Raw genomic sequence first — 23,554 nt, forward strand, 5'->3', positions numbered from 1 at the left:
ACGAGTGCTCGTTGCCGGGACTCTTGTTCAACCCAGAGACAAGCCTCGACTGTGCGGTGAAGGCGCCCGGGGCGGGGCGCTCCTAGCTCTGCACACCCCTGGCGGGATGTTCAGCTGCCGTGGGTGCAAGGCAAGCAGTTCGGGGGTCCGTTCGTCCCCTTGTAAGTGGCGTTGAACTTGACCGGCTCTGTGGCCCTTCTGACCTTTGACTTCTGCAATTCTTTGTGCCTTGGAGACAGCCCGTCCCCCTACACCAAAGACAGCCTGACCACATCACAGAAGACTCACGTCCAATGAGGGGCCTGGGGGGGGGTCCCTTCCAGCCCGAGGCCCTGCAGCTGAACTGGCTGGACTGGACACTGCTTGTGGGCAGAAGGGTTTGCCAGATTCCCCAGGCTTCCCGCACACGGGCGAGGACAGGCCCGGAGGGGCTGCCCCAGAAAGGGGAGAGCGTTCCCTGCCCCGCAGACAGGGCCCTGCGCCGGGTCTGGGTGGCCCCTGAGCCTTCCTGCCCGGGCAGGGCCGGGGCGGTTACCTCCATGGTTAGGCTCTGCAGGTGGTAAACGCTCTGCAGCCCCTGGGAGGTGAAGCACTCGATGCAGTTTGGACACCCCAGTCCTGTTAGGAAACTGCAGAGGGTTTGGGAAACAAAGCAGCATTAGCCTCTAAGGACCCGGCTACGCGGCCTGTGCTGGTAGAAACTGGCCGCCCCACAGGTCGCCCCGCCCACTGCTGGCCACCGCTTCGGGGACGCGCTCGCTGCGGGCACAGCGTCCAAGGAACCCCTGGCTTATTGTGTCCCCTCAGCACGTCGGTTGGATACTCACTCCTGACCTTCCTCTGCCTCTGTTCTTCCTCGAGCCGCTAAGCAGGGCACGCGCAGGGTGGCATGCAGGGACCGTCCCCGGGCGGGGCCAGGTAACCTGGCCGCCAGGGCTGAGGTTAGTGGGTTAGTGGCGGGGCCCAGCAGCCACCCACGTACCTGACCAGGCTGGGGTCGGCGTGGTAGGGGGGTGGCGGGGTGCAGTGGGACCCCGAGACCACGGGCTGGGAGCTGGGGCCCCCGTTCATCTCGCCGTCGGCCTGCAGGGTGTGGCCGTGGTTGTTGAGGATCCCAGGGCCTGGGCAAGAGGCAGGCGGGCCTGTCAGAGTGAGCCAGGCCCAGCCACCCCAAGACCAGGAGTGGACAGAGGGGACCATCCACGACCCTGCGTCTTGCTCATAGGCCCGAGTTGCTGGAGGGAGGCAGCCGCCCAGAGCCCCTGGTGGTCCGAGCCCACCCTTTGGGCGTCCCCACCCACCCCAGCCAGGCTGCCCGAGCTACTCACCCATGGGCCCCAGGTTGGGCCCGGCCGCCGAGCCGTGGGGGGGAGGCTGGCCCACCAGCTGGTTGACGGAGGGCAGCTTGTTGACTGCCCCATGCACTTTGTTCATGGGCGAGAGGACAGGCCCATAGGATGGAGGCTGCAGGTGGCTTCTGCTCGGAAGGGACAGCTCGGGTTGGTAAGGCGCTCAGGACACTGTCACCTCCACTTAACACCTCCGTGCTGCTGGGGCCTGGAGACCTCGACCCGCGTGAGGTGTCAGAGCGCCTGCCTCCTCACCCAGACTCCCTGTCTGATGTCTGATGGTGGCCTGCTGGCAGGCAGGACCCGGCAAGGGTGGGAGGGGGTGGGTGTGGCTTACATCCCTGGAATCGGCCCTAGTCTTGGTGGGTCAGCGTTGCTCCAGCCACCCCTCCGCGCATCCACTGAGCAGAGACCCCGCCGTGGGGGAGACAGTGATGGCTGAGATGGCCGCAGTCAGGGAAGGCTTGGGGACACCAAGGCAACCGCTGCCTGGTGCTGTGACTGTTTGCCACACCAAGTCCCCCGGTAGCCCCACCTCCCCCAGGCGGCCAGGCAGGACAGGGCGGGGCCCCGGGGGCCAGAGGGGCTGCACTCACTGCCTCTGTAGGAGCTGCTGCTGCCGGTAGGAGTCCACCAGCTGCTGCGGCACCAGCTCCATCAGCTCCAGGCTCTCCTTGATCTTCATCAGGATCTCAAAGTTCTCCCGGCCCCGCACCTGAGCGCAGAGAGGTGGACCCTCTGCCCTGGTGCGTGTGGACGCCTCCCGGCCCAGGCCCCCCGGGCAGTGAAGCGCCTCTCCTTTCTTGGGGGTCCCCTGCCTCTACCCTCCTCTTCCCGGAAGCAGGTCTGATGGGCGGGTCTCCTCTGTCCACGCAAATCATGCCCATCCCTTCCCACCCCTGAGCCTCCACCACACTGTCCCCGTCCCCCTTTCCAGAGCTCAGTGCACGGTGGGTGCCAGCAGGGGACCTGCGACAAATACAGGACTTTTAGAACAAGGAATTCATTCTTGAAGAACTCAGAAAATGACCCTCTCACGTCAGAGACCAGTCCCAGCAAAGCAGGGGCTTCACCCTCCAGCTGGAGAAGCCTTGTCACACAGCAGCCTGCGAGCGCGGTTTCCGTGACGCGGCTGGGGCCAGCCAGGCTGTGCGGGTGTGGGGCTCCTCATGCGCCGCCCGGCGTGGGGGGCCTGCATCACCCCCATGGTGTTGCTGTGTCTGCAGCAAGACTTCCTGTGCTGGGGCCTGACTCAGACAGAGCCCCCGCGCGGTGGCCCTGCTCTCCCTCTGCTCTGGCCCTTCTGGTCAGGCCCCCTGGGAGCTGGCTCTCCCTTCCAGGCCCTGCGGCCTGCAGAGCTGGGGGCCCCAGTCACTCACGTGCATGTAGTACACGTCCTCGTCCCCGTGCCGCCTCTTCTTCACGCTGGTGCCCAGGGCAGGGATGGCAGGGGGGCTCTGCTTGAAGGCTGGAAGGGGACGGGGAGGCCTCGTGAGCTGGCGACGGAGGAGCCACGCCGACCACGCCGCCTGGTGTGAGCCAACATTCGCGAGGGACACCTTGTGGACGGGCCCAGGGACCAGTCACCCACTCAGATGGGCCACCCACCCTGGACAGAGCTGGACAGGGGCATGAGGGCGGGGCTGGCTCTGTTACCCGAGCCCCGGGGCAGGTCCAACTGCGTCCCGAGGGCTGCCTGGCTCTGGCGTCCGGGCCTGCCCTCCACACCCGTGCCCCGGCCCGGAGCCCCGCTCACTGCGCTTGCTGGCCGCCCCGCTCTTGGCGGCGCTCTCGTTCAGGGCCTGCTGCTCGCGGTAGTGGTCTTCGTCTGCTTTGCGGTCTCGGCCAGGACAGGCGCAGATGCGGCCCTCGAAGGACCGGCGGCCCAGCACCTGCCCACTGTCCAGGGACACAGCCAGAACCGTGAGGTTTGGAGGCCTCCTTCCTCAGCCACCTTGGACCCCACAGAACTGGCCTCGATGGGCTGAGGGGTCAGGGCCAAGCACCCAGCTGCTCTGGGACACCAGGTCCCCTGCTACTCTCCCCACCCCCCAGGCGGCTCCTGAGCCTGCAGCCCCTGAGGCCCCTCCCAGCTCATGGCCTGCAGGGCCAGCACCACTCCTTGGTCATGCCTCCCTGTCTCCACCCAAGACCTCCAGCAACGCTGGCCCAGGTCCCAGCCCTGCTCCCTCCCCAGCCCCACGTCCCGCAGACTCACTCCCGGGTCTCCAGGGTGATGATGATGAGGATGGGCCGCCGGTTCATGCCCCCCACGCAGCTGCTGTTGCACATGAAGTTGTACAGGATGGTGGTGAATTCTGTCCCCACCTGCACACAGGAGGCGGGGGGAGGCTGTGGGGTCAGCACATGGGTCCCAACCGCAAAAGTGGGGGCTCCTATCCTTTACATTTCTGGGTAGGCAAGGGGGTGCTGGGTCCTGTGGTCCTCAGTCTTCTATCCACCCATCCACCCCCTCACCTATCCATCCTCCCTTCCATCCTCCCCTCCATCCTCCCATCTATCCACCCACCCATCCACCCACCCATCCATCCATCATCCACCCACCCATCCATCCACTCTTCCAACCATCCATCCATCCATCCATCACCTCCATCCACTCAGCAATCCATCCACCCGCATCTATCCACTCATGCAGTACACTGGAGCCATGCGCTGTGCTGGCTCTGGGTACCGAGAGTGCCACACCCAGTTTCTGCTCTCGGGAGGCACAGAGGGTCGCGGTCTGGCAGCCCCAACCACCTCCCCTGACAGCCCGGAGGCTGGTGTGAGCAGGCACGTGCACAGGCCTCCGTGGGCACACGAGTGTGTTTCACATGCCGTGGGCTCTTCTGGGCAGAAAGGCATTGCTCTAGCAGAGGGGGCCCAGAGCCGTCCAAGTGGACCCCCAGCACACACACTTGTTCCAGGGAGTTTGGGGAGAGCTGAGATGTGAACTCAGGACTCTTGACCCCTGGGCATCCGAGGCCCACAAAGTGGGCAGTTGTCACGTCAGGGAGCAAAAATCGCAATATTGACTTGGGAAACCTGGCCTTTCACGAAGCTGCTGGCATGTGGCAGCCACCAGGGGGCGGGAGAGACCTGCTTTCCTGGCTGGCTCTGGCAGTGAGAGCCAGGCTCGGGAGGGAAGGCAACCCCTCCCAGGCCCTGGTCCCTCCAATGCCAGGACTGTTTCTAAGCAACCAAGAGGAGGTGCCTGGGAGGACCTGGGAGGGCCTGGGAGGGCCTGGGGGGACCAGGTACCAGGGTAGGGCCTGGTAGGGGCAGTGGGACCAGGTACAGAGATGGAGTGGGGCGTGGGTGCTGAAGGACAGGGTACAGCTCTGGGCGGTCTCAAATCCAGGCAGAGGAAAGGCAGGGGCTGGCTGCCGCATGCCTACCCTGGGAAGCATGGCCCAAGGCCCACAGCTGAGACCCGCTCTCCACCTGAGGTCTTGGCACCCCTACCCCACCATCACCCCGCCCGGCCCTCACGTCAGTTCCAGAGCCTTCTGCTGCCTTTGAGTCAAAGACCCCCAGGTCTTTCCGCCCTGCCCACCTCTTACAGCGCCCAGCCCCCAGCCTCCAGGCCCCATCACCTCATCTCCAGGCCCTGCAGCGACGACGTGCCCCTGACCGCGGGCCTCTCCTCTTCCTCGCGGGCCCCCACTCCACCCAAACTCCAGTCTTCGGCCCGTCTGTCCCCCAGAGCCCCAGGCAGAGACCAGGGCATGGGAAAAGGACGGGCAGGGCTGAGGCTCAGAGGTCGGCAGGCCCAGGCCCCACTCTAGAGCTGAGAATGCAGACGCTCTGAGAGGGCCCAAGGGGGTCCCACCCAGACTGGCAGGGAAGGGATGTGAAGTAGGGGAGAGCTGCACAGCCCAGACTTAACTCACAGACGCTCGCTAAGGGACCCCAGGGGTCTCTGCCCGGAAGCCCCGCCCCCGCCTGGCCCCGCCTACCTGCGGGGGCTCGTAGGGCACCATGACACTCTGCCTGCCGGTGACGGGGTCGTCCACGTACTGCGAGAGGTTGTTGCCCTCCACGCGGATGAGGTGGCTGGCCGGCGCAGACTGTCCTGCCAAGAGGGGCTGCCGCTTCAGAGGGGTGCCAGCCGGGGTCTGGCCGGGGTTGCGGGGAGGCGCGGGGCGGAACGCAGGCCAGCGGGCAGCCCTCCTGCCCCTGGGGCCTGGCCCAGCAGCCCTGCTCCCGCTCACCTGTAGTCACTGGCACTTCAGGCCAGGACATGGGGCTGGGGAGGGGCGTGCTGAGCCCTAGAGGTGAGCCCCCTCCCGTCGGACCTGCTGCCTCCCAGGTAGGAGGCCTCGTGCCAGCCCTCCCCTCCGGGCTGGGACACTGGATGGGGGGTCAGGGCCCTCACCTTCGTTGAAGTCCCGCCCCAGCTCGTGGTTGGGGCAGCGCTTCACGACCTCGGTCACGTGCTCCGCCTTCTTGTAGACGGGCATGGCGCGGATGGCGGTGCCCGGGGGCGGCGGAGTGGACACCTTGATCTGGACGGGGCAGGTCTTGGCGATTTGGCAGTAGAGCTTCTTCAACAGCGGAGAGTACTGGGGGCCGGGAGGGGCCAGGTTGAGGATGGCCGCCCCAATGCCACGCCCTTGCCCGCTGTGCCCGCCCCCCATCCCAGGAATCCCTGCCCCCAGCTCTCTACTGACAGCCACCAAGTGCCTGACCCTCCACTGAACACCTCGGGCCTGCTTCCCTCAAAGAGCCTCTCCCCAGCACCCGCGGCAGCGCCTGGCTGGTCTGGGCTCAGAGAGCCCCCTGCAGGCAGGCTGAAGTGCTTTCTATCTGGATCTCACTGGTTGGAGAAATGGATACCACTGGGTCCATTTTATGGATGAAAACAATAGAGGCCGGGAAAGCGAGAAGGAGCTGCTGGAGAGGGTCTGGGACAGATAGCCAGGTCCGGTGCATCAAAGCCGGTGAACCTTAAGACCCCAGACCGCGATGGTTTGAAAGGGGTGAGGCTTACAGCATCACAGCTTGGCTCGTAAAAGCCTAGAGTTAGTTTTTGGGGCATTTGTACAAAGGAAACTAGCAAGGGCTTCCTGGAACATCGAGTCTGAGGGGCCAGACCTGCAGCTTGGTTCTGGCCACTGCAGTTTTGACCACGAAGCCCTAGGACCCCCCACTCAAGACCTTGCCTCTGGGAGGACCGAATGACTCCCAGGCCACCTGCAGGGACCTCCCCGGCCAGCACTCAGGAGTCTGGGTGGCCCATCAGAGGACCCCAGCCAGCTCTCACAAATTCAAAGGTGATCCTTGATGGAAGGGTCCGTTGGAAACAGGGTTGCCCCTCATTTCCAAGCTGGCTGCCTCCAGTGACTGGCTCCTGGGGGCCCATCTGGGGGTCCTCATAGCCCCGTCCCCCAGGGACAGTAGGGAACATCACAGTCTGAGTCACAGGACACTTCCTGTCCCCATGCCACACACCCTGGGCCCCTCACAAGCCCCCCTGGAGTTACCCCAGGCACCAGGATCTGGAGAGAGCCCTATCTCACCCCACCATGGTAGCCAGGAAGAGTGTAGCTGGAAACGGGGGTGTGGGGGGGGCGCAGACCTGAGAAGGAGTAGGTCTGAGCCCACTTTGCCAAGGAAGCTGGGGCCTCACACCCTAACCCTGCAGAGGAAGACCCCCTGACCATCAAGGGACACAACAGGCCCTAAGGGCCTCACACCCTCGGTAACTCCAAGTCCAGGAAAAGCAAGGGAAGTGGAGCTCGGGCTGAGCCCGTGAGCAAGGGGTCCCCGGGCCTCAGAGCCCTTGGCCCTGAGCAGTATGAGCTGTCTTTCCTCTGATGAGCTGACACCCAGCCGGACATGCTGACCTGTCCCTGGGACGGGGGCTGAGGGGCATTGGGGGACAAGTGGGCTGGGGTCTCCTAGTGGCGTCTTGGGAGATCAGGACCCGTCCAGCTCCCTCAGCGCTGGCTTCAGGGCAGACAAGCCCTCTTGTGCCCCTATCACGGAAGGGGATTGGATGCCTTGCCCACCTGGGGTCCCTGAAGCCAGGGCAGCCTGCCATCTGTGCCCCCCACTTCTGCAGGGAAGGACATCCCTGTGGGTGTAGGTGGGCCCTCGGCTGCCAGAGAGTGGGCTCAGGGGCCACATGGGGCAGGGGGGAGCCTGCCTGTTGCTGTGGGGGTCAGTCCAGCTCCCCGGGGAGGTGACCACTGACCTCCTGTGTCCCCATCAGTATAAACGCTGTCCCTTCACTCCGCAAAGCAATGGCTTAGGGGATAAGCCCAAGAGCCGTGCCCAGGGCAGCAGCAGCCCAGCCCCAAGCAAACGCCAGGTTCCAGCTGAGTGCCGGCTCTCCTGTCCACCCACCAGCGAGGCTCCAGAGCCCGTCCCTGGCTCTGAGACAAGAGTGCAGCGAGAGCTGCCTGGCAAGCTCCAGGCGCAGCCTCGAGGAGGTGGAGACGGGCCCACAACGGGCCCGCGACCGCCAGGCTCCGGGACAGCCACGCGGCCTCAGAGCCCCGGCCCTGGCGGCGCAGCCTTTCCCTCTGGCCGGCCCCAGCCCCTCTGGCCGCCCCGCCCCGGGGAGGAGCTGCCGGGCGCTGTCCCTGGTACTGCGGCCCACTGCAGCCCGACCGCCCCTCCAGGAGCTGGGAGCCGCTCGGCGGCGGTGCGCTGCCGCCCGGAGTGCCTCAGGCGGGCAAGCAGAGAGCGTGCAGAGGAGGGCGCCCAGCCCTCCCCCCGTGTCCCTGGCAAGGCCGCCAACTCCCCATGGGGTGTCCCCAACCCAGTGCCGTCCCCCAGCTGGCTGCTCACGTGGCCTTCACCACACACACCTGTCAGGCCCCGCGCTGGTCAGTCAGGCAGCATCCGGGAGGGATGCCTGAGGGGTCCCCAGCCCGGCTGCACCCAGTGCTGACAGTGGCCGCTGGGGTGCAGGGCAGGAGGGGAGCCCGGGAGGGCGAGGGGCAGGCCTGGACGGCCAAACCCCCGGGGCCGGGTGCAGGGTGGGACCCGTAGGCAGTGAAGGAGCCCTTGCATATCCAAGTCCCTCCCAGAGCCTGAGCCCCGCTCTGCCCAGCTCCTTCCCCTCCTCCCAGAGCTCCTGGGCCTCAGGCTGCCCTGGGACGGCTGGGAGGAGCAGGGCTCCCGGTCCTAGTCTCTTCTGTTGAGAAGGTCACGTGAAGATGCTTCCTCTCCGCACCCCTCACCCCGCCTCTTCTTCCCTAGAACCGCTAGATGGATGTGTTTCAACAGATTCCCAGCCGATAAAATCTTATTTATCTTCGGCTGTTGACACAGAGCCGTCCAGACTTGCCTGCTCTGGGGTGCATGTGTTCCTTCGTGCTTGCAGGAAACAGTTTGCCCAAATGCTGGGGTATGTCCGCCCTGCCCCCCTACTCGGCTTCTCTCCTCGGACCCCCCCACCCCCCAGTCCACGAGGGGCCCAGCCTGGCTGCCAGCCGGGCCTGGCAGGGCTGGTGCGGAGGCGGGGGTGGCGGGCGTGGCGCGGTGGCTGTTAATTTCCTCGCACCCGCTCCCCAGCAGCTGGGTGCCCGGCAGGGGCAGGTTTGGACAGGAGGAGAGTGGAGAGGTGATAATAACTTGTCTGTCATTTTCCAAGGACGTGTAGCATCTTGCAAACCGCAAATACCGTTAACCAGCTGGGGTGAATCTGCTACAACAGGTCTGGAAGACGGGGCCTGCAGTGCGGCTTTATTTTTTAAATGATTTTTTTATGGCCCACTTTTATCTGCTTTCCGCGTGTGCGTGCGTGCGTGTGTGCGTGTTCACAGCCACACTTCTCCCCTCTCCTGGGCTGTGGACCCTTTGAGGACCTCCTCAAGGCCACAGACCCTCTCTCACCCTGGAAGAGCCCCCAGGGCGGGTCCGCAGAGCACTTGGCGAGAAGCCCTGTGGGCTCCCAAGTGGTCCTGAAAGCTCACAGGAGGCCCCGGTTCCAGCCCCATTTCTTCTTCCGGATGGGGGGGCCTCCCAGGGCGACACAAGCCACAGGGACATTCTGCCCACCCCTTCCTGGTGACCCCTCACCCTTCATTGGCACTGCTCTGCTACCAAACTCCCATGTCTTCGCTCAGCAGAGAGCAGCTCGGCGCACGGTGTTGGGGGGGGCTCTGACAGATGTCAGGGAGGCCGCCAGCCTGGAGGGGCGGCAGGGGTGCCCGTGACCATCACCCCAGCCTGCTTCAGAGCACCCACAATCAGAAGGCAGCCATGGTCCACGCACAAGGAAACCCACAGCCAACACCTCACTTTCGCCACAGGTCTGGTAAAGGCTGGAGGCCCCAGGGAGCCCCTGGATGCCTGGGGGGCACAGCCAGAGCCTGGCCTGGAGGACGCGCTGTGATTCCTCTAGAGTCCCCGCTGAGGGAGGGGGACAGGTGCACCTGCGGGTGCCCCCCACGCAGGTCAGGCGGCCCGGGCTCCCCTCCCCAGGAGCCCAGAAGGACTGGAGGTGGAACAGGCTCTGCGGGTGCCGAGATGCTCACCACCACCTGGGGAGTCCCCAAGGCCGTGGCCCAGAAGCTGCCCCAGAGAGAGGCAGGCCTGTGGTCAGTGCACCCCCGGTGAGTGCGCGCCCTCAGGTGCACCCCGAGACCAGCCTGCTCAGCTCCCCGTCCCTCCCCGGGCTGCAGGTCAGCAGAGGACACCCCCAGTGGCTTCCGTCCTGGGCTGAGGCTGGGCAGGGTGGGCAGCAGACATGTGCTGGGCTGACCCAGGAGAGAGGCCAGTAGCCACCAGGTCTGCACTGCAGAGGGAAGGCCCAGCGTGGCGCCCGGTCAGGAGCTGAGGGCCCCCCTCAAAGCCTGGCCAATGGGAGCCGGGCCGGACCCAGAGCGGAGGGGGGCCCGGGCGGGCACCTCTGCTGGAGTCAAGACTGGGAACCCCGTGAGTGGGTGCAGTCACCCCGCTCTCTCAGTCGCGTAGCCACCGTTTACTGACGCCTTCTCTGCGCCGGGTCCACTCACTCGTGATCTCACCCTGGGGGTCACGCACTCTCACCCTGTTTCAGCGACCCAGACCTCTGCTTCCAAAGCTGCCAGCCAGGTTCGGGGAGGGCAGCCCTGGGACCCCCAGCTTCACCTCCAGACCGCTTGTCACCACCAGGCTTGACCTGGGTCCGCAAGGATTGTGCAGCTCAGAGGCAGGTGGACAAAACAAGGAAACAGGCACCAGATTCAATGCCCTTCATCCTCCGGGCAGGGCTCCAGCCTCTGGGGGGCAGCGGGACCCACGAGCAGGCCTGACCTGCCTGGTCCTGCTGGGGGTGGGGTCTCCCTCCGTGGTCTTGCGCAGAGGGTGGCTCCCAGGTGGTGACTGCCGAGGGGAGGGGACGGCTGACCTGGATGCGCCACCTCTACCTTCCTGTCCAGACGCTGTGGGATGAGGCTCAGTCCTGGCTCCAAAGGGACCGTGCCAGTGGGTCTGGCACACAGCGGGTCCTGTTGTCACCATGCTCACTCTGACCCCACCCAGGGCGGAAGGAGCTGCCCAGAGGCAGGCCCTGCCCTTGGCCCCGGTGCACAGGGCAGGTGGGGAACTCTGGGCCTCCATCCGGTCCTCATTCAGTAGCCCAGCACAGCATCTGGCCACCCCTGAACCCGAAGGAGGGGGTGAGCAGGGCATGTTCTGAGTCCTCGGGGCAGCCCCGGAGCTCCCAGCGGCAGCTGCCCCTCCCACTCCAGGGGGGCAAATAGCGTCCCGGTCCCTGTGGTGCAAAGGCACCTCGCTCAGCCTCAGCTGAGTCCAAACACAGGTTCCTCTGCCCACAAACTTGGTTTCCGACTTTGCCAGCCAGGGAGCCCATGGCTGTCTGTCCTGGCCTCCTGTGTCCCTGCCTGCAGTGGGCATCCCCAGCTGGCCTCACGGAGAGAATGTTCTGGCAAGAATCCAGTAAGTGGGGCTGTGGGCCAGGCCACAGAGCGGCCCGGCACGGGGAGGTGTGGGGAGGCTAGCCACCAGCCCAGCTCTGCCCGCCCCACCCGCCCCCACCCCGCTTGTGGCCTTTTGAGCTGGACTGGCCTTGTTGGCACAGTGATTGCCAGGGCCAGGGGCACCTCCTGCTCACAGGACAGTCCCAGAGCCTCTGACTGTGGGCACACCACTCTGGTCACTGTCGCTGGGCTGGTGTGTGCAGGCACAGAGAGGCCGCCTTCTTCCCCCAGCGCCCTGCAGCTTCAGATGGCCGGGGGGCGGGGGGTGCCCGGAGGTGGACCAGCTGCAGGAGGCGGGGGAATGGGCGGAAGAGAGGCTGGGTGGTGGCCACAGCTCTGGCAGGTGCTCAGAGTGGCTCCTCCAGAAGCCAGAGCAGGAGCCCTGGAGGGAGACCCTGGAGTCTGAAGTCGGGGTCAGGGTGAGAGCCCTGCCCTCCTGCCAAGGCAGCCGGGAGCGAGTCCCTGGTGAGGACCGCGGGTAAAACCACACGCTGTCTGGCCGGGAGCAGCGAGTGCTGCCTCTCACTAAGTAAGCTCCGCCCCCGGCCAGCAGGAGAGGAGCCCACGGCTTCTCCCGTGAGCACGGGACCTGCACACCCCAGACACGTGGGGGTGGTCAGTCTTCAGCTTTCAGGACAGTTGGCTGCAATCGGTTTTCACTGAAACTTGTAAATATCCAGGGAAGCATCTGGGGAGGGGAGAGTGTGGGCTTCTAAACACCTGGCCCCGTGCAGCACGTGGCGACTCCCACTGCACCAGCCCACCTCCGTGCATCCTCTCCGAGGCCCTGGAGGCACCAGCTGCCCCCACTCAATACGAGGACGCTATGGAGGAAGGGAGGGGCTGCCCTGCCCCAGGCAGGTCTGCGATCCTGGGGGAGCCTGGATTCAGGCCACTGCATGGTCCCCCCACAGCCCTGACCTTCCCCTTCACTGAGGCCTGTGTGCCTTTCACGGGGGGTTCCTGCCCTAGAGCGAGCTGTAACTTGCAACCCCGAGCCGCCGAGCCCCTCCTGGGCTGCAGCCCCGACCTGCCACCCCACTCAGAGGAGACGCTTTCCTCCCAGCTCTGCCCCTCCCCTTCCCGAGGCCGCCTGGACAAACGGACAGAATGCCCGGATGTGGACAAGGGGCTTCTCTCTGGGAGACCAGGGCCTGGACCAGCAGGCCTCTGTGCTGGGGTCCCTGCAGCCGTGGCTGGTGGAATTCCGGGGCCTGGGATCCATGAACTTGAGCGTGGCTTCCAAGTTTGGGGGCTAAGAAAATCCCAAGGCAGATTTCCCCCACCACCAACCACAGGAACCCACCTGGCTTGGAAGCAGAGCGCCAACTCACTGCTCGGCTGTGACCCTCTCCCAGAGACCCCACGGCCAAGGTCCAGGGCACTGGGGACCCCCCGTGGCTGCAGCACCGGTTCTCGAAGCTGGGGCGGGACTCCCCTCTGGCCCTCGCTTTCCCACCTAGAAAGGAGGTGATGGGAACCAGGGGTGGGGCGGGGGCTGCAGGCCCGGTTGAGTTGCAGGAAGAGCAGAGGAGCGGCAGGTCCCAGGTCCAGCTCGCCTGCCTCCCGAGCCCTCCTGGCGTGTAACCACTTCAGCCTTTGAGCCTGGTCAGCCCTGATCATCCTAACCACAAAGTCTTCTTGAGGAATTTCCATTTGTCAAGAAAACCAGGTAGGAAGGCGGCTGTGCGGACTACCCTCGCTGGGCGGCAGCTGTCACTCACTCATCAACAAACAGTGATCGCAGGGTCGCTGGGGCAAGTGCTCCCCCACCAGGGGCAAGCCCTAGACCTTTGAGGGGTCAGCCTCCCAACCCCTGGTCCCTTGGTCCCCTGGGGGGGCCATCCCCCCAACCCCTGGTCCCCTGGGTCCGGGGGAGTCCCCGAGACCTGCCCCTTGAGCTGGGACAAGGCTGCTCCTTTGACATGCCCCCGAGGGTGCACAGCCTGCGCCCCACACGAGTGAGGAAAGCCGGGGTCAGGCTGCTGGGTCAGACCCCCGCTCAGCCCTCTGCTGATGGGTGTCCTTGAGCAGGGACCTGCCCTCTCGAGCCTCGGTTTCCTTATCCATAAAATGGGGGGAACACGAGAGCCTACAACACATACTCAGGGTGCTTAGGGCTTGGCCCGTTTACTCGGGGGCACTGTAATAGTTAAGTCAGCACACTCAGCAGACACCCCAAAATCCACGGAGCCACAGCCAAGTCAGAAACAAGCCCCAGAGCACAGGCAATGCTCCGCAGAACGTGTACTGCACCATGCCCCGCCTGCAGCCCCACACCTGCGGGATGGACTCGGGTCCACGGGGGTGGGCGTGGGGGCTGCCCTGGGAGCACCCCTCTGGTGCAGGGACTCGGGGCCCCAAGGCTGAGTTCTGTGACCTCCAGGGGCAGGGCTCCCCGCTGCTGGGGAGGGTGGAGAGAGAAGAGGGGACCCCGTGCTCCGGCCGGGACCAGCCCGCAGAGCTCTGCACGAGGCCAGCATTTGCTGCAGCTTCTCCCCGAGTGTGCCCACTTCCCCTTAATACCCCACGTTTCGTCTCCATGATAAACATTGTTAGATCTTCCGGCGGCTTCAAATACATATAATTGCTCCTGGTGCCAGTAAAAGGTATTAATTCCACTTACGCATTCCATAAACCTTTAGGATAACGCAATTGACACCACGATCGTGTCGGGGCACCTCCGCTGTTATTTTCCTGCTTGCAAACCTCCGAGGGGCTGGAAAGTGCTCTCCCGAATCCATTAGTGTTGACTCAGCCACATTCTGCCCAGGAATCCCGCGCAGAGCCTTTGTGTCCCAGCCCCCCTTCCTCGTGCTCCCCCAGGGCCAGGAGGGGTGGCGCTCACACCACGTGGGCCAGCTCGCCCCCAGGACAGACGGATGGACACACACCCCGCCAGGTCTAGGGCAGCTGGAGGTCACTCAGGGGGCTGTGTCCTGGCTGGCGGGCTTTCCCAAGGCCCCCCAGGGACCAGCAGTGCCCGCACACCCGTGTGCACCCTCACCATCTCGCCTCATGGCTGCCCGACCTCGGAGCCTCCTCCCCAACCTCTGGAATACCCAGGCCAGTCCCGTCCCTGGAGAGGCTCAGCCTGGGAGCAGGGAGAGGCTGGACTGGACTGCACAGCACCAAGACGCCTTCACATGGGGTTGCGCCTCCTCTCGGCTCCTTGGAACCCCTGTCACCAGCTATCCCCACAGTGCCCACGTGTGACAGTGTGACTGGGCCCTGCCTCGACCCCGACCGTGAGTGTCCCAGGGAGGGCGTGGGACAGGGATACGGGCACTTGGCCCCATCAGCCCTGGCCCCACTCCACCTGTCACCAGCCCTCGGAACATCGGCCCCACTCACAACCATGATCTCTCGCGGTGTCTCTCCCCAAAGCCCAGATGAGCCCCAAAACAGACACGCCTTAGCCCCGACACTGACAAGCAGTGAACACTGGTGGGCGTTATGCCCCCGCCAGCGGCTTATCTGCCCCGATGGCCAAACTCCCACCTCACCCGGCCCTTGCTCCTGTTCACAGTCTCAGGAAGAGCCCAGGTCCCTCCTCTGACCCGTCAGCTACCCACGACCCACCGCCTCTGGCCTTCTGAGGGAGGGGCGGGCTGTCAGAGCCCTGGGCAGCAACCAGGAGGGGCCTGCACAGCTGTGTGTCTGCGAGTGTGTTCCAACACGTGTGCAGTGTCTGCGTGTGTGTGCTTGCACGTCTGCACATGTGTTCACGTGTGTGGGTCTGCACGAGTGGGCACACACAGGCCTGTGGGCTGAGGGCTCCAGGCCCCCCTGTGCCCAAAGAGCGCAGGCGTGAGATCTGAAGTCCGAGGGATGCAGGGCAGGGCAGAGGGGCCCCCCGGGGCTGGGGCAGCCCGCAGGGAGCCTCAGCCAAGCAGAACCCAAAGACCCCATTAACAGCCGTGGTCGCTCAGGGGCTGCGGGGGCTGTTTTCCTGTGCCAGGAGAGGAGTGACGGCAGCAGTCAGTTTGGAAGTGCACTTGAGAAAAATATGAATTATCTATCAGTTACCAGCCGGCTGGTGTAAGGGGGCCGCGCCTGGCGCGGCGCAGAGGCCAGGACAGCAAGGCCGGTGGCAAGTCTGGGCAGCACCCGCACAGCCAGCCCCCTAGAGCTGCGAGCAGGCAGGGCGCCCGGTGGTCCCCGTCTTCCTGCTGCCGCCTGCCCGTCCCCTCCCCCGGGCGAGGCAGGGAGCCTGCGGGGGTGGGGTCCGCTCCCAGGGCTGAGATGCCAAAGGTCTCACTATCAACGTCTGTCCCACCCCCATCCCCACGTGGACAGGGGCCGGGGAGGGGGCTGTTAGCACCAGCAGCAGCACCGTCCTCCTCAGCTCAGCTCCACAAGACTTCGGGGGTGGGGCCGGGCAGGGAGGGGCACGGGGGTGAGGGAGGCTCAGAGCTTGGAGGGGAGCCCCTGGGCACAGTGAGCCTTCCTCTGCCTTCTGTGCGGCCAACTGAGCCACCTCCACCCCAGACAGACCACCCCACGGGGCCCCTTAGTGCCAGCACAACCGTGACCAAGCCACGAGCCCCTCCAGCCTTGAGGCCACACACCTGGCAAGGAGTGGCGGACACGACCAGGAGGGAGCAGAGGGCAGCCGGCAGAGGGCAGCTCTGTCCCTCCTGAGGACCAGCTCAGACATCCGAACGCTCCAAGCCCTCCAGATGCTACAGAGACCCCACCGGCATCCTCAAACAATGGAGAGGAAGGGAGCTGGGACCCCCCCCCCCACAAGCTGCCTACCAGGACTCCTAGGGGACCAGTCACTCAGGCCCTGATGACAGAATGTCACTGAAGGAGAAACTGGGACCCTCCCTTCCAGAAGAGAGAGAAAGGGCCTAGGGAGCAAGTGGGAACTTGGACTTAGATAGGTAGTGAGCCTCCTGTCACTAGAGGTATGCAAGTGTGGGGATGCCTCAAAGGCCAGACCTCAGAACAGGGGTGTGCGGAGCAGAACCCCACAGGCAATAAAGAACCCTGGCAGGTGCAGCTTTAGCTGAACAACCTTGTCTGGGAGGACCGGCCTCAGTGGCCCCCGACCCCCACCCCTACCCCCACGGGCCCAGGAAATAACAAAGACAACTCCCCAGCACCACTTGTGCGAAGCCCCAGGCCTCATCACCGCCACCAACCAGCAGTGAGGGAGCGAACTTCCCCAGATGAAGAGGCCTGGGCACCGACAGGACCGGGTGCCGCTCGGGGGCCCCTGAAAGTCCCGGAGTCAGCCTGCGCCCACAGCTGGAGCATGAACCAGAGACAGCTGCTGGGGGCCGTGGCCGAACCCAGACCCGGGACTGGCCCCTGCAGAGTCTGACCAGGCTGCCTGCAGCTCCGCTCCACCTCTGGCCCCCAGGAGTGTGGGGAAAGCACAGCAGGGGTCAGCAGGGCAGTGGGGCCGGTGGGAACCAGTTCTTAAAGTGGCAGAACCTTGGGGTCACCTGCTCAGCACCCCTGCGGGGCAGGAACCAGCCACCCCGCAAGGACTCCCCCGCTCCAGGGTCCTGCTTCCAGGGGCTGGCAGTGAGCACAGAGCTGCCGTTTCTGGAGGAGGAGATGTGGCCCAGCGGCCAGGACCTGCCAGGTGTCCCCTGGATGTGCGCAGGGCTGGGCTCACTCTCCCCTCCTGGGGGGGTGCAGGACACTCGGAGGGTCCCTGGGACGCCCTTTCCTGCCAGTGCCCTGTGTGCCCTATGTTCACAGGCGCACTGGCGGTGTATGGGGTTTGCTCAGTGTCCCTGGAGCCTTCACTCTGTCCCCGTGGGGATGTCAGGCAGCCCCTTCCCCCCCAGCTGCAGCACGGACAGTGCAGTTCAGCGGCTTGGAGCCCAGCCACAGGGTCCCCATGCCAGCACTCCTACTTACTACCTGCGGGGCTCCAAGCAAGCTACTTTTCCTCCCTGTGATTCGGTCTCCTGGATGGTAAAATGGGACAATAACAGATTCTACCTGATGGGTTGCTGGCAGTTTCAAGAGTTAACATAAACTCAAAGAGCCTAGCGCAATTCACAGCTCTCGGGGAGCAGCCGTGGGGCTGTGGGATGTTATCAAAATCTCGAGCGGCAGCCAGAACGTTCCCAAGCGCAGACAGGCAGGACCCGGGGTACATCCCTGAGTGCCCGTCTCACATCCGTGCTTGGAGATGACAACCTGGACACCAAACCCGCGTACGACAGATGCTCAGCGCCAGCCCGGCACTGCCTGGAGTAGGTGACCTCCCTGGACCCCGGCACCGGCCTTAGAGGACGCCAGGTGTCAGGGCCGGCAGACTCCTGCCCACACAGGATGGGATTCAAAGCAGCGCCCCAACCTGCTGGCCGGGCAGTCTTGAGACTGGTCTGCCTCTGCCCCACGGAACTCGCCAGGGGCAGGGGGGACCACGTCCATCCCCTCTGGGGCCCTGCGGGAGACTGGCCCCCTCTGGCCAAGCGTCTGAGGGGTGGGCACACCCAGACTGCCCAGCCCGGAGACCCGCCTCCTGCCCGATGCTCCTCCAGGCCAGGCAGGAACCCTGAACGGACAGAACACAGGCATGCTCGGCCCTCCCTTGGTGCCCAGGACATGGCCACCCCTCCCCACCCTACGCCCCACAGATGACGGCCGGAGCAGGGGCACCACTCACCGTCCAGGTGGCCGACTTGGCCGTGCTGGACTGCTGGAAGGTCACCTCGAAGTGGTGGGGGCCAGGGTAGTCGGCGTTGGAGGGGATGACGGGCGCCGGCGACATGGTGTCGAAGGTGGAGCTGGGCTGCGCGTAGGGTGAGTGGGTGGGCACGCTGGCGGCGTGCTCCGGGGTGTAGGGGCTGGCCGGGGCCGCGCGGCTGCTCATCTGGTCCATGGTGCTGCTCAGCAAATTGAACTGGGACTAGCGGGAAGGGGAGGAGGGAAGGGGGAGACACACAGTCAGGCTGGAGAGTGGAAGCTGGAGTCCCAGTCCGGGAGGTGTCCTGTTACAGGAGCCTTAAAGGGCCAGCGGCTCAGTCATCCCAAATATTTCCTCGGCCCCCTCCCACCCGACAGGTCACTACTTGTGTTGGGATAAACTGACATATTCACCTCGCCCTGCTCTCTCCATCACCCTCCCGGGTGCCCGGGTGTCAGGGGCTCCACAAAGCACACCTAGTGGGGGAGATGCCTGTGGGGGTGGCTCCCAGCCCCGGACACCTTCCCAGCTGGGCTGCTCTCTCCAGGGGCAGCGCCTACACCAGACATCCTCACCTCTGCCCACCGCACCCCCTCTCCCCACAGCTGCAGCTCAAAGTGGGGAGACCCCGCGCCTGGGAGCCGGGCAGTGGGGGAGACAGGGCCAGGGCAGAGGGCGGCCCCTGCATGCAGGAGGGCACACCCCAGGCTCTGAGGCAGGAAATGCCTGAGAGGCCCCCGGGGGAACAGATGTGGCCTGAGGTCCAGCTGTGCAGGTGGCCGGGCAGGGTTGGGGTCTGAAGGACACTGGCTGAGCCAATAGCCCCTTTCAAATGCCCTCTGTATGTGGGGCTGCCCCGTCCATCCCACACCTGAAGGACCTCGACCCCCACAGTCTCCACTGCTCCCCTGCTCCCCTGCTCCCCTGCCTGCAGCTTCTGCCTGGTCCACGCCCTCTGCCCATCCCGGGGCACTGGCAGCCCAGCCCCCTCCCCCGGGCCACACACGGAAGGAAGAGGAACTCCTAGCCTCGCGGTGTGGGCGTGTCCCCCGGGTCACCCTCTGTGGGATCCTGAGTGGGACGCATCAGCCGCTGCCAGGAGCTTAAGGGAGGCCCCCGTCAGGGAGAGAGGGGGCGCCGGTCCACACTCCACTGTCTGGAACCCAGCACAGATCAGACCCCACAGGAAGGCTGGCAGCGAAGACCCCCTTCCCAAACTGGAGGCTCCAAGCAGGAGGGTAACACAGTAGCTGACAGGGGCCATACCTGCTCTAACCACAAACGCTTAAATAGCTCCTCTGAGCCAGCGGGGCTCCGAGCAGCAATTAATTCATCATCATGACCTGAAGTGGGCGCTACTGTCCCCGGTTTGCAGATGAGGAGACTGAGGCATGGAGCAGGCAGGACCTGCCTGAGCTGATGCTGTGGCCCCAACAGAAGACACAGGAGACCAGCCTGAGAACCCCGGGGACGGTGAGCTGAGAGGCCTCCGTCTGCAGGCAGGGGGCCTGAAGTTCCCATAGCAGGGTAGGGGGGTGGAGGCAGACCCGACAGCGGGGCCCTTGCGCCCTGCCCTCTGTCCCTTCCTCCACGTTCCTTGGAAGAGCACCCCGCACACATCCTGGGGGCCACCCCGTGCTCAGCCCCCTCTCCGCATCCCAGTCTTTCTTCCATCAGGAGGGCTGGGCGGCCCCTCTAGCTCATAACCCACCCCTCAGAGTGTCCACATCTCCGAGCCCCAAGCCCCCTCCCGGCCTGCAGAGGGAGAGCCCCTCCTGAGGTCTGCCCAGCCTGGGGGGAGGGAGTGCAGCTCAGGTGACAGGTGACAGGCAACTTGTTCTTATCAGAGCCACTGCCCGCCCCCCTCCACGCAGTGCCTCTCAGAGGCCAGGCAGGCGCTTTCCTCGGATGATCCAGCCAACTGCCGCCCAGCGCGGATCAGCCCAGCAGACCCGTGCCCTCCCCCTCAGGGACAGCCAGCCTGGGGGAGGCTGCCGGGCACTGGCTCAAGGCGCTGGCGGAAACTGCCATCGGACAGATCTCCGGAACAGGCCTCTCGCTTTTCTATTGGCATCTCCAGGGTCATTCCCCCCACCCTGTGAACCTGGCGCCCCCACCCCGCCCTCCTAACCCCTGTGCCTCCACCTACAGAATCAGGGGGCCGGCCCACTCCCACCTCGTAGGTAGGCAGGTCAGCAAACTGCAGAGTCCGTGCGCTGGACTATCACCCCTCCGCGCTTAGAAAGAAAAGAACGTCTGCTGCTACAGCCCGGAGGGAACGCGGAGACACGTCACCGACGGCTCCGCCACGCAGCTCACACACTGCACGGCTCCCTCAGCGTGAAAGTCCCGGGAAGGCAAACCCACGGGGACAGGCGTGGACGGTGGCAGCCAGGGCTGGGCGGGGCTGCAGGGTGCTAGCTAAGGGGGTAGGATTCCCTTCTGAGGTCGTGAAAATGTTCTAAAGTGGACCATGGTGACAGGTACGCGTATCTGTGAATACACATAAAAAACACCAAATTGTCCATCCACCCATCCATCCATCCTTTTGATTGACACTAAGTCCTTGGAATCGACACCCACAGCACAGCTCAGTTCACCTGGGCCACAATTCCTGTGCCTGCGTGGGGATGCATGGATGACCCATAGGACAAGTCCCATCCTTGTAGGGTCTTTAAGGAGGTGAGTTGTGTGACATGCAAATTATAACTCAATAAAGCCATTTAAAAGAAAACAACTGAGGGACCCAGGGACCCGGTCCTCTCTCCTGGCCCAGGGCTGTTGATGCGGGTGGGGTGGGCTGGGGTGGGGAGGGACAGCCGACTGCCCCTGGAGGCCTGGGCTGGGGGCCCCAAGTGCTCTCACACCCCCAGTGAGTGTCAGCTCTCTGCTCTGGGAGTGCCCTGCTTCTGTGTCCCCCTTCTTATGTCTCCCCAACTGGACTTCAGACCCTACAGGGATGGAACTTGTCCTATGGGTCATCCATGCATCCCCACGCAGGCACAGGAATTGTGGCCCAGGTGAACTGAGCTGTGCTGTGGGTGCCGATTCCAAGGACTTAGTGTCAATCAAAAGGATGGATGGATAGATGGGTGGATGGGAGGATGGATGGGTGGGTGGAAGGATGGATGGGTGGGTGGAAGGATGGATGGATGGATGGAAGAATGGATAGATGGATGGGTGGATGGGTGGGTGGAAGGATGGGTGGATGGATGGATGGATGGATGGACGGGCGGATGGGTGGATGGATGGGTGGATTGAGCAGTAGGACAGCCCCTCCATATGGATGCCCAGGACTGAGGACAGGATGTGAGCCCACCCCCTTCTTGACAGGAGGCCGAGAGACTGGTGGGTCCTGGGGGTAGGGGATGAAGCCTGCAATACCCCCACCGCAGAGATTTCCTCTCTCCCATGTAACCCCTCTGGAGGTGGGTCTTCCCTGTTGGCTGCCAGACCAGGGCGGCCCAAGGACTGCTGGGAGCCTACCTGTCTGGCCTCAGACATGAGCTGAGCGAGGACAGCTCAGCCAGGATTTCAGGGCTGTCCCCCACCTCCATCCCCCACAGGAGGACGGCCAGGCCAGCGGGGCAAACAGCCCCTGCCTCCCTGCTCAGAAGTAGGAGGCAGTCCGACGACAGCGGTGTTCAGATTTCAACTTGTCCACATTCTTTACTGATCTGAGGCGAGTGCCGGGGAATTAGTCACTGAACCACAAGGAGCGGGGCTGATAGGATCTCCACACCCAGCAGCCACAAGGCGGGAGGGAGCCCAGGGGCTTCCCGGGGAGCCGTGCACGAACTGCAGGTGCTGAAGCCGCAGCCCTGTGGGCCCTGGCGGCCAGCGAGGTCCCGCATCCTCTCACGCCAGCCCTCCGAGGTGTCGGACTCAGTGGCCGCCTGAGGTCCGGGGTCCTGGGGAGCCCCCTCCTCCCCTCCCCAGGAGCCTGAGGACGGTGGCCCTGGGCTGGGCCCAGCTCGCTGGGGAGGATGCTGTCCGGGTGGCCCGTCGGGGCTGCTCCTTCTCCTGTCCTGCTCCCCCGGATGCCCCCCACACCCCGAGAGAGGCGGAGATGGCTGTCCCGCGGGTGTCCCTGCCGCAGTGGCAGCGGCAGCTCTGAGCACAGCTGGAAGCCCGCCGATTAGGAAGCGCTGCATCCTCGCCCCAAAAGGCCCTTTCTTCCCTGCCCGCGGGAGACTGCGCTTCCTCCCAGCTCAGTGGGCGGGAGGGCTGTGCTGGGGGCCCGCCCGCCTCAGACCCAGGCGCTAACAGCCAGGGAGCCCGGACCGAGGGGAAGCCAGACGCAAGCCCGAGGTCCAACTTGGCCGCATCAAAGCCAGCGGGGGTGGGGGGTTCTCCAGAACCAGAGGCCCCTTCGGCAGCAGGGAAGAACTCGGGCAAAACCAGGACATTTTTGGTTTGTTTTGCTTTCAATAAGAACTCCCAGGAGAGCGGGCTGATCGGGACACGCCCGGCCCGCGGCGGCCCTCATGTGCCTACATGTGCGTGCAGGGCTCCTGGGCCCGACCCAAGGAGGGCCATGAGCGAGCGAGCGGGCAGGCGGGCAGGCGGCGGGCGCCAGCGGGTGGCCTCCCCTCCAGCCTCCGCGGAAGCGCGGGGCCTGCCTCGGAGGCCCCGATGCCTTGGGGTGCGGGTGGGAGCTCGGGGAGGGGTCAGGCGAGCACATCGCTCTCAGGTCCTCAGAGCGTCCTGCAAAGCCCAGTGAAGCCCTGGGAGCCTCTCCCACCAGGACCCGGCAGCCCCTCCAAGACAGCCCCATCCATTTGCTGCACGCACATGCATTCTGATGCGCTCTGTCAACTTGGAGAAGGATGCTGGGCAGGGCAGAGGGGTCAGAGCTGCCCTCCGGGTGCAGGTGCGGATGGTCTGCACAGCGAACCGGGTCTGCGTCCCAGCCTCTGTAGGGCAGCGGGCTTGCTCCCGGGGTCAGCGTTTCTTGGGCAGGAGGCCCGGGTGGCCTATCTTTGCTCGGCGTCGGGCGAGGGCACACCCTGACAGCCACGTCCGGGCATGTGCTCGCACACAGGGCCCAGAACACACGCAGGCAAGTGGCTTACACCTCCGGCTGTGGCCACATGTCCGTGGAGAAAGGAGGCCGTGTAGGGGTTGGGGGTGAGGGGGCCCCGCCCCCTGGATGGACATCTCGCCCTGCTCCGGAAGGGAGCTGGCCTCTGCCGGATTCTGGAGTCCTAGGAAAAGGAAGACGCTCCCCGAGGAGCAGTGGGGAGAGGTCCGAAGGGGGCTGCCCTGGGGTAGGGTCTGGTTCCAGCTCCCTCCTCCCCTCCCCTTCCCGTCCTAGCCGCATCAAGTCCCCAGCCCCCGCCCCCATCTGCTGGGGGCCTTCCTGGGCACAGGTTAGCACCAGATTGGATGCTCAGAAACTCTGGGTTAAATGAATCAGACCCTGGAACTCACAAGAAGACCCCACAAGTCACACAGGCCTACTGCTCTGGGCGCACTTTGAGGCCCAAGGCAGCTCCAGCCCACGGCAACGCCTCCAGAAGACCCCGGTGAGAATGGCCACGTTGCACTGACCAGTGTCCCTGCCAGCGCCCCGGGGGCCAGGCCACCTCCCTCCAGGGTGCTCCCCA

At 64.9% G+C, this 23,554-nt stretch overlaps 1 protein-coding gene across 6 annotated transcripts in view; it reads right to left on the reverse strand.

The window, feature by feature from the left end:
* TP73 (tumor protein p73) overlaps window positions 1-23,554 on the reverse strand; it is a 43,637-nt gene that overhangs the window by 1,708 nt on the left and 18,375 nt on the right. For 3 of the 6 annotated variants that reach the window (XM_072975552.1, XM_072975554.1, XM_072975555.1), the window contains 10 exons: window positions 17,925-18,167; window positions 5,728-5,914; window positions 5,309-5,424; window positions 3,568-3,677; window positions 3,106-3,248; window positions 2,729-2,817; window positions 1,946-2,064; window positions 1,329-1,477; window positions 983-1,121; window positions 536-629 (listed from right to left, as the gene is read on the reverse strand). In XM_072975552.1, coding sequence (XP_072831653.1) covers window positions 536-629; window positions 983-1,121; window positions 1,329-1,477; window positions 1,946-2,064; window positions 2,729-2,817; window positions 3,106-3,248; window positions 3,568-3,677; window positions 5,309-5,424; window positions 5,728-5,914; window positions 17,925-18,167 — 1,389 coding nt within the window. Of the gene's footprint in view, window positions 1-535; window positions 630-982; window positions 1,122-1,328; window positions 1,478-1,945; window positions 2,065-2,728; window positions 2,818-3,105; window positions 3,249-3,567; window positions 3,678-5,308; window positions 5,425-5,727; window positions 5,915-17,924; window positions 18,168-18,421; window positions 18,437-18,816; window positions 18,832-23,554 lie in introns of those variants that run through there. The other 3 variants (XM_072975556.1, XM_072975557.1, XM_072975558.1) reach the window with 3 other exon arrangements.

This window comes from Vicugna pacos, chromosome 13, assembly GCF_048564905.1.
Source record: "Vicugna pacos chromosome 13, VicPac4, whole genome shotgun sequence".
Classification (NCBI taxonomy): domain Eukaryota; kingdom Metazoa; phylum Chordata; class Mammalia; order Artiodactyla; family Camelidae; genus Vicugna; species Vicugna pacos.